The following is a 9,247-nucleotide window of genomic DNA, read 5'->3' as shown; positions in this document are numbered from 1 at the left end:
TGGCCATTCCACTCCCCCCCCCCACACACACAGGCTTACCATCTGTTCCCAGTGGTAGACCTGAGTCTCAAAGCAGGGATCAAGGGCTGGGAAGGTGGCTAGTGTAGAGTGCTTGCCTTGCATGCGTGAGGCCCTGGGTTCAATTCCTCAGCACCACATAAGCAAAAAGAAAAAAGCCAGAAGTGGCACTGTGGATCAAGTGGTAGAGCGCTAGCCTTGAGCTGAAGAGCTGAGGGACAGCGCCCAGGCCCAGAGTTCAGGCCCCACAACCGGACCCAAAAAAAAAAAAGCCAGAAGTGGTGCTGTGGATCAAGTGGTAGAATCTAGCTAGCCTTGAGCTGAAGAGCTGAGGGACAGCGCCCAGGCCCAGAGTTCAGGCCCCACGACGACCTCCCCCACCACCAAAAAAAAAAAAATAAAGCAGGATCAAGTGTGCACTGGCCACCAGGGAGAAGCTGCCCCTCCAGCTGGTGTGCGTTTCCCTTTCTATCTGGCCCGAATGACCGAGGAGGAGTGGGCTCCTGTGCTCACAGCCGCAGTGGATAAATGCTGATCAGGAGTGGGGAGCACGTGGGAGAATGCACTTGTGCATCTACAGACAGCTGTGACCTCAGCCCACCTGAGCCCATCTCCCTCCAGGGGTGGCCTGCAGCACCAAGGCTTTGCTGCACCGCAGGGCTGCAAAGCTCCTGAGGGACTCTGCGGGTCTGGGACAACTCTGGGGCTGGCAGCGCGGCGCGTCCTCTGGGTGGCACCGCTGGTGCACTGCAGGGTCTTTCTGCTTTCTACGGCAGTGGGGGACCTTTTACTCACCCCGAGTGCCCCCATTCCGACAGCTATCTCCGCACCCCCCTTTGCCGGGGCAGGGCTGCCGCCCGTCCAGCTGCAGTCTAGTTCACGGTTCTGCACGTAGATACCCTTTCCTTCTTTGCTTGTTACTTTTCGTCAGCCGCGGGGCTCGAACTCCAGGCCGGCGCTGACCCTGGGCTTTTTCACTCAAGGCCGACTCGACTCTACCGCTTCGATCCACACCACCGCTTCCGTTTTCAGGTGGTTCTCTGGAGATCAAGGTTTCCAGATTTTTCTGCCAGGGCTGGCTTCGAACCGGGGTTCTCGGATCTCGGCCTCCTGAGCACTAGGACTGCCGGCGCCGGCGGGAGCAGCTGCGCTGGACCGGGGCCGGCCCCAGGGAGGCCTGGCGGCCTGCGGGAGCCGCGGCCTGCACGCCCCGCACGGGACGCAGCTCCCCCTCCGGAGAGTGACCTCGGGGTGCGTGTGAACTCCGCGGGGGTCAGGAGGCGGGCCGGCGGCCTCCCGGGGTCATGGGGACGGGTCGGGGCGCTGCGGGCTCCACAGGAGCCCTGGGGTGCTTCCCTCTGAGGGCAGGCCGGGGAGGATCGTGGGGGACCCCGGCCCTCGAGGAGGGTGGGCGGGGTCCCGGCAGGGCGGGCCAGGCCGACTCGGGGACGGGCATGGGCGGAGATTAGAACCCAGGCCCCGCCCATATCCCCGCCCGCTCCCGCCCGCGAGAGCTCAGGCCACGCCCCCGCGTGCTGGCCCCGCCTCTCCCCACCCCTCCCGCGGGCTCAGGCCCCGCCCATCCCGCCCAGGGTTCAGGCCTCGCCAATTCTCTTCGGGCCCCGCGGCTCAGGCCCCGCCCCCCGGGAGCTCAGACCCCTCCCGCGGGCTCAGGCCCCGCCCACCCGCGCCCGCCCCGGGCTCAGGGCCCGGCAGCTCAGGCCCCGCCCCTCGGGCTCGCCCCGCCCCCGCGCTTCCTCCCGTTTCAGTTTCGCTTCCGCCGAGTGGTCCCGGGGGTCTGCCGCCGCCCAGCATGGACGACCTGGACTGCGACTCCACCTGGGAGGAGGACGAGGACGCCGAGGACGGCCTGGAGGGAGACGCGGACGCGGGGGACGAGGACGAGGACGGGGACGGGCCGCGGGCCGCGCAGGCCGGCGCGCTCCAGGTGCGGCCCGGGCGGAGCGGGAAGGGGCGCCGACCCCCGCGCGGCGCGTCGGGCGGGAAGGCCCCGCCGTCGGCCGGCCCCGGGCCCCGGCACCCCGGGCTCCCCGGACCCCCGGGCGGGGCCGCGCGCGGTGACGTCGGCGCGGCTCCGCGCCCCGCGCCTCGGGGGCGCCGCGTCGCCGGTGCGGCCCGCCGGGCCCGGGCCCGCACGAGCCCCGCGCACCGCACGGCGCGGGCGGGGCCGCGGCGGGGCCCCTGCGGCCCGGGAGCCTTCCCTCCGGAAACCTGCGCGCCGGCCGCCGCGGGCCGCTCTGCGGCCGTCCTCGCCGCGCCTCCCGCGGCCTCCCGGCCCCCGGTAGCGGCCGGTCACCGTCTGTGCGGTGCTGCTGTGCCCCGGTTCCAGGGGACCCGGCGGGCCCGGAGGGCGCCTGGGGTCGGAACTGTGTCCTGGGATGGGGTCTCTGCCCACCCACAGTGCCCGGGGCCGAGAACCAGCGTGGATTCTCGGGCCGACCCTCAGCACAGCCGCCTGCGGGAGTGCTCCAGGACAGGCGGGCGCAGGCTCTGCAGCCTCTCCACCCTGAAGAAGCTGGTCCAGCCCTGCCCGCAGCGCACCGGCCAGGAGGCAGGGCCGGCCTCTGCCGAGTGTCAGTGTCTGTCTGCCGGTCCTGGTCTGGGCTCCAGGGCCTCACCCGCTGGCTCCGACTTCACAGTCAGGCAGAGGAACCCCGAGACCCAGAGCCTCGGACCCAGTGTTCTCTCAATGCCTGGAACCCGCCATGTCCTAGGACCGGAGGAGCTGACTGCCTGGGACCTTTGTCTCGCAGCAGCTGCCCTGCACGGCGGAGCTCTGCTCCGCACCCTCAGAATAGTTTCCCTGATGTGCTTGTTACCTCTTGCCTCTGACCCTTCTCGGGACCCTGGGAGCTCCACCAGTGTGGACCAAGGCCGAAGGGATGCAGAGCAGCAGGGAAACACTGAAATGGCCAAAAGGCCAGCCTCACACAGGGCTGGAGGCCAGGAGGTGCGGGGCCTTTTCCACCTCCCATCTTGTCAGTGAGAAGCCCGGGTTTGAGAGGGAAGGGCCTCCCATGTCTCCTGAGCCGTAGGCAGCAAGTGGCTTCCCTTGGGAACACAGTCTGGTGAGAAGTTAGAGCACAGTGTAAGAGGAAGTACTGTAGGATTCGGCGACCCTGGATGTGAGGAGCTGAGGCTGGAGTGAGCGGGGAACTGGGGCTTGGGGCACAGAAGCCTTGCAGACGTCAGCCCAGGGGAGTATGCAGCAGGCGCACTGGCCCAGCCACCTGAGAAGCAAGCCTGGCACTCAGACCCTCTGGTTCTATGGAAGAGTCGGGGGGAGTGCTTCACTAGGGTTTAGATCTGCCCAGTGGGACCCCATGGGAAAAACTGGGAGGGGAGTTGGGGGAAGAACCGTGGAAAGGATCTTCCCCTTAAAGATACTCATTGGCCACTGGCTCAGGCCATGATGTTCTCAGCAGATTGGGGGTTCACTGAGGGGCTTCACTGGAGCCTCATCCTGTTTGTTCTCTTCCCAGTCCAGGACGGCAGGGTCGCGCAACTGGCGGGCCATGCAGGACATGCGAAGGTACCGGCACAACTACCCGGTAGGTTCCGCAGCCTGCCGGAGACAGTCTTCCATCAGCCGTGTCCCTTGTCCTGTTGGAGCCTGGCTGGTCCTTGGGCTCAAGGGTGTGCCCCCAGGCAGAGCCCAGCTTCCGCCCTGCCCTGCCTCAGCAGCAGCACCCGTCCTGGTGCAGATCAGAGGACCGGAGGCACGCTGCTGCCGGCAGCCTCACAGACGTGAGCCCGGGGCTCTTTAGGCCACAGAGCAGGATGGCGCTCTGCGCCTTCCCTCCCCAGCAGAGTGAGGAACCCGGGCTGGATTTGCAGGTCTTGAGGCCCCGGGGCCTGCAGACCTTCACCCCCAATGACCACGGAGTGTGAACAGAGGGTCTCCCTTGGGACCCTGCTTCTAAACAGTACCCACCATCTCCCTTTTCTGACTTCAGGATTTGGAAGAACGAGACTGCAATGGTGACATGTCCAACCTGAGTTTCTACAAAAATGACATCCCCTTCCAGCCAAACGGTACCTACCCCTCAGCTGCCGCCACGCGCTCTCTTCTGGGTCTGGCCTGTTCCTGAGCACTGGAGGTGGCTTTTAAATGGCCCCACTGCGCCCCCTGGGGGCGGCCAAGGGACTCGAGGTTTGAACTCCTGGTTCGCAGAGAGAGGTGGGAGATGAGTGGCGGCAGCCTTTCCAGAAGCAGCCCCTACACAGCGTGCCGGGACGGCTGTGGTGCTTTAAGTGGTAGTAGAAAACCTAGCATCTTATGGCATGCAAGCTGAGATTAAAGTGCCACGTCTCTTGGCCCTTACCCGAGACCATCGGAGCTCTTACTGTGACCCAAAGCACAGGTCTGCCGTCGCAGACATAGGCCCACCTGCTCTAGCGCCTGTTCTTGGGCCGGGTTCTGCTGTGCTTCTGTTGGAGGACAGAGTTCCGTGCCCAGCCGTGCTTAGGGGAGACAAGCAGAGCTGAGTCTGGGACCAACAGAACTTTCCCAGAGGGCTTCCTGGCTCCTGCTTAGGATTGCTTCAGCATTGTGGGTCTGGGTTCTCTCTTCAGGAGGTAGCCTGGGCACACAGAGCTGGTGAGGGTATGTCAGGTGAGGTGTGGACAGTCCTACTGAGCCTTAAGTATTCTAGAAGCCGTACGGTACACCGTTTTCTGGACAGCACTGTCCCCTAAACCCTGTTGAGTGGTGTCTGCGCTGATTGTCCCGTGGGGCTTCCAGGTTGTGTCATCGAGAACATTCTTCAGCAGTGGAAGGACAACTATGACGTGCTTGAGGATAATCACTCCTACATCCAGTGGTGAGTGGGCGGCGTGGGCCAGGTCGCGGGCAGCAGGCTGCTCCGGGCCGTGCCCTGGCCTCCTGGTGCCTGTGTTGTGCACTGGGCATTTTGTCCTTGCTGGAAGCTGACGTGCATGGGACAGATAACACCTGCACCCCGTTGGGTGGCACCGCCAGGCTCTACAGCACCGCGAACGCCAATGGAGCCTTGACCTTTCCTTCTCAGCAGGCCTCACCGGGGAGCTGAGATGACCCAGGGCTAGGGAGAGGCCGCCGGTGGGCTTGCGGGGTGGGGACGGCAGCAGACGCCGTCTGACCGGGGCCATGTCCCTCTGAGTCGGCTCGAGCCAGGCCACCACCTTCACCCTCAGGATGGACATGTTGCCCCACAGAAGCACAGTGTGTGCTGCCCTGGACGGCTCCCGGGGGCCTTGCCACGAAGGTCTCGGGAGTCACCCTGCGGAGGCTGGCTGACTTCTCCTAGGCCCCTCCGCCCTCTTCCTCATGTGCAGACGCCAGACACCAACCGGCCCCTAGAGCCCAGCCGTGAGGCCTGAGTGGGCCACTGGGCCAGCAGGAGCCGGCGTGCTGGACGCTGACCGCTGGTCACAGCCCTCCTTTCCTCACAGGCTCTTCCCTCTGCGGGAACCGGGAGTGAACTGGCATGCCAAGCCCCTCACGCTCACAGAGGTCCAGGTGAGCTCTACCAGGCCAGCAGGGGGCGCAGGAAGGGCAGGGGTCTGGCACTTCCTTGGGCCCCCCTCCATGTGGTACCCTGCTCTGCACAGGTCCTCGTGTGCTCTGTGTCCTGCGGCTGCCTGAGGAGGGGAGCCCTGGGGCTCTGACAGCAGGTTCACAAGAGCCACCCTTCCCTCAGCTTGGGGCTGGCAGGGTGACAGCAGCGTGGGCTAGAGCAGGGGACTTTACCCGAAGAGACGGAGTCAGGACCCAATGGGTGTCATCTAACCACATGGCCACCCAGGAATTGGTGGTCCAGGGAGGCCCCTGAGCTTCCTGGGGTGTTTTCCAGGCATTCAAAAGCTCCAGAGAGGTCACGGAGCGGCTAATCCGGGCCTACGAGCTCATGCTGGGCTTCTACGGGATCCAGCTTGAGGACCGCAGCACGGGTGCCGTGCGCCGCGCCCACAACTACCAGCAGCGCTTCCACAACCTCAACTGGTGAGGGCAGCCTCCCGCCCCTGGCTTCCTGACGCCTTGGCCTTCTGCTACCAACTCAGCGCCGTGGCCCGGCCCGCAGGGCGGGCGGCGACGTGGAGAGTGCGGCGGGGCTGGCCCGGCCGCCTCCTGAGGGCTCAGGGACGTCCTTGATGAGCGTGGGGTGGCGCGGGGTGCACCTTGCCTCCCAGCGCCCCGAGTCGGGCTCACCCCTCTCCCCTCTCAGCCGCAGCCACAACAACCTGCGCATCACGCGCATCCTCAAGTCGCTGGGCGAGCTGGGCCTGGAGCGCTTCCAGGCGCCGCTGGTGCGCTTCTTCCTGGAGGAGACGCTGGTGCGGCACCAGCTGCCCGGCGTGCGCCAGAGCGCCCTGGACTACTTCCTGTTTGCCGTGCGCTGCCGGCGCCAGCGGCGGGAGCTTGTGCACTTCGCGTGGGAGCACTTCCGGCCCCGCTGCAAGTTCGTGTGGGGGCCCCACCACAAGCTGCAGCGGTTCAAGCCGCAGGCCGCACCCCTGCCGGCGGCCGCACCCCTGCCGGCGGCCGCACCCCTGCCGGCGGCCGGCCCCGAGCAGGCGGAGGAGGTCGACGCCCAGGGTCACTCCTGCGGGCCCGAGAGGGACACTGGCGGGGACGGTGTGGCGGCCGAGGGTCCCCAGCCACCCAGTGCCAAGCCCCAGGGTGTGGGAGCCCTGGAGGGGGACCAGGAGGGTGAGGGTGAGCCTCTGAGCCCCAAAGAGAACAAGAAGAGGAAGCTGGAGGTGAACAGACAGGAGCAGTCCCCGAGAGAGCCAGGCCCCCACAGCGCCTCCGACGTGGAGAAAATCGCGCTGAACCTCGAGGAGTGTGCCCTGAGCCCCGCCGAGCAGGCCGGCGAGCCCGAGCCGCCTTGCCTCCCTGCCCCGGCGGCCCCTGCTGCTGAGGAGGTGCGGAAGCGGAGGAAGGTGGAGAAAGGCCCTGGGGGCGATGCCACGGAGGTCGCGGAGGCGGGCGAAGGCCCTGCCCAGCCCCGGGCCCCGAGTGGGGTCCCTGAGGGCCCAGAGAGCAAGGCCGGGCCGGGGCGGAGGGCCCCTGGCGCTGAGGGAGGCCCTGTGGCCGAGTCCCAAGAGGCAGCAGGGATGGGAGCTGCCAAGCCCAGAAAGCCTTAGGGTGGGCGCCTTGGCCCTGCCCAGCCCTGCTGCAGGAGCTGGGCACAGGAAGCCAGGGCTGTCCCTTCTTGGTGCCCAGCAGTGCTGGTCTCTTCTGGTGGTCACTGCAGCGGCCGCCAGAAGGATGGAGGCCCCTCAGGGAAGGCCGAGGCCTCCAACACTCCTTACCTCACTGTGCCCCCGGCCCGAGCCCCGCGCTTGAGACTGGCACGCCAGGGTCCTGGGGGAAAGGCCTCTTTTCTTAGTCTGGTGCCAAGCGAGGCCTTTTCTGAATAAACTCGTTTGACTTTGTCTTTTTGGCAGCCTGTGAGCTAGTCTCATGTTGGAAACGGTCTCTGGAGTTCCCTGGCCAGCCAGAGGCACACCACGCCGCTGCGCCTGGGCCAAGTGCCTGTCCGTGCTGCCCTCCCCGAGGAGAGGCCGGTGCAGGACCGGCACCCAGCGTGCACCCACGTCCTGAGCTTGCAGCCTCCGGGGCGCGCAGCGGAGGAGCACACTGCCTCGGGCTGGGCTGGGAGGCAGTGGTGGAGCGTACAGCCCCTGGGGCTTGGTTGGGGCAGTGTGCAGCAGCAGAGCAGGGGTTCTAGGGCTGGGTTGGAGGCTCTATTTGGGATGCGGCAGATCTAGGCCAGGCCTTTCCAGCTGCCCTGACTTGGGTTGCCGTGGTGTTCCTTGGGACAAGCGTGAAAGGATGTGGAGCCTGGGGACCCCCGAGGGGAGGGGTCGCCGTGGAGGTCCTGTCCTGTGGGGCAGGGTCCCTGCAGATGTCCCACCAGCCCCAGAAGCTGTGGGACCTCTTGGCATCTCTGCTCTGGTTTGGTTCACAGGTGGCGTTTGTGCCATGGAGGTAAACAGCACTGAGATGGGTGTGACCCAAGGCCTGGTCTGCACAGTGCGGTCTCAACCCTTGAAGTAAAATGAGGCCATGCGGGGCCTCGTGCCAATGCCACCGGGCCGTCCCAACACTGGGAGAGCTGGCCTTATGACCCATCTGATCCCCTGAGGTTCAGGGAGCAGTGTCCCCCAAACAAGTGGACGGTGGTTCTACCGGGCCTGGTTTAGTGAGCTCTACTAGAGAGAGGCCAGCCCACTCCTGAGGATCTGCAAGCGGGGAGGGGAGGAGCTGCTCAGAGCCCGTGGCACGGTGTGTCCATCACCAGGTGGAGGCCAAGTGTGCTTCACCCCCCTCCAGGCACGCTGCCACCCGCACGCTGGGCATTGGGGTGGGGCCCAGGGCCCAGTGGGAGGAGCTGTAGACGGAGCTGCCAAAACCTCGTCTTGCCGTATTGGATTGACCAAGAGGAGCTATTGTGTTTCTGCCCCTGGAGTTGAGAGGGGAAGGGGCTGGTCCCCTCCCCCTAACTCCCCCTGGCCACAGACAGGCCTGTCCTGGCATGTGTTACCCAGTGATGAAGAGCAGGACCGCTCTGGGCTCCCCCAGCCCAGCATGTATGCAGCTGCACACTCCTCTCAGGAGGGCACAGGAGCAGCTGGCTGGGTCTGTCTCTGATGGCAGAGTCTCTTGTGTTAGCCCACCTTGTAGATGGGAGAACCACCTAGTCTTGTGCCATTTTACTACCGCTCCCTTTATTTTTGCCAGTCCTGGGGTTTGAACTCAGGGCCTGGACACTGTTCCTGAGCTCCTTGCTCAAGGCTAGCGTTCTATTCCTTGGGTCACCACTCTACTTGCTGTTTTACTGGGGGGGTTTTGTTTGTTTTGGGTCCAGTTGTGGGGCCTGAACTCTGGGCCTGGGAGCTGTCCCTCAGCTCTTCAGCTCTTCAGCTCAAGGCTAGCGCTCTACCACTTGAGCCACAGTGCCACTTCCGGCTTTTTTCATTTTGCTTATGTGGTGCTGAGGAATCAAACCCAGGGTCTCATGCATGCAAGGCAAGTGCTCTACCACTGAGCTACCTTCCCAGCCCTTCCTTCCTTCCTTCCTTCCTTCCTTCCTTCCTTCCTTCCTTCCTTCCTTCCTTCCTTCCTTCCTTCCTTCCTTCCTTCTTTTTCTGTCGGTTGTGGGGCTTGAACTCTGGGCCTGGGCGCTGTCCCTCAGCTCTTCAGCTCAAGGCGAGTGCTCTA

At 65.2% G+C, this 9,247-nt stretch overlaps 1 protein-coding gene across 1 annotated transcript; it reads left to right on the top strand.

Annotated features, from left to right (window-relative positions):
• The first annotated feature begins 1,783 nt into the window (after positions 1-1,783).
• LOC138837782 (opioid growth factor receptor-like) lies at positions 1,784-7,477 on the top strand. The gene is made up of 7 exons (XM_070036792.1): positions 1,784-1,966; positions 3,522-3,590; positions 3,996-4,074; positions 4,784-4,862; positions 5,473-5,539; positions 5,874-6,022; positions 6,246-7,477. The coding sequence occupies exons 1-7, from the start codon at positions 1,832-1,834 to the stop codon at positions 7,165-7,167; spliced, it is 1,500 nt and encodes a 499-aa protein (XP_069892893.1). The 5' UTR covers positions 1,784-1,831; the 3' UTR covers positions 7,168-7,477.
• Positions 7,478-9,247: the final 1,770 nt, after the last annotated feature.

This window comes from Dipodomys merriami, unplaced genomic scaffold (assembly GCF_024711535.1).
Source record: "Dipodomys merriami isolate MVZ:Mamm:240054 unplaced genomic scaffold, mDipMer1.0.p SCAF_275, whole genome shotgun sequence".
Lineage (NCBI taxonomy): Eukaryota > Metazoa > Chordata > Mammalia > Rodentia > Heteromyidae > Dipodomys > Dipodomys merriami.
This window is presented reverse-complemented; position numbering and strand designations above follow the sequence as displayed.

Excerpts from the sequence above, each read along its gene's own strand:
- LOC138837782 (XM_070036792.1), top strand. The coding sequence starts at position 1,832 with ATGGACGACCTGGACTGCGACTCCACCTGGGAGGAGGACGAGGACGCC. Across the intron at positions 1,967-3,521 it reads CGCAGGCCGGCGCGCTCCAG|TCCAGGACGGCAGGGTCGCG; the intron begins GTGCGGCCCGGG and ends TTCTCTTCCCAG. Across the intron at positions 4,075-4,783 it reads CATCCCCTTCCAGCCAAACG|GTTGTGTCATCGAGAACATT; the intron begins GTACCTACCCCT and ends TGGGGCTTCCAG.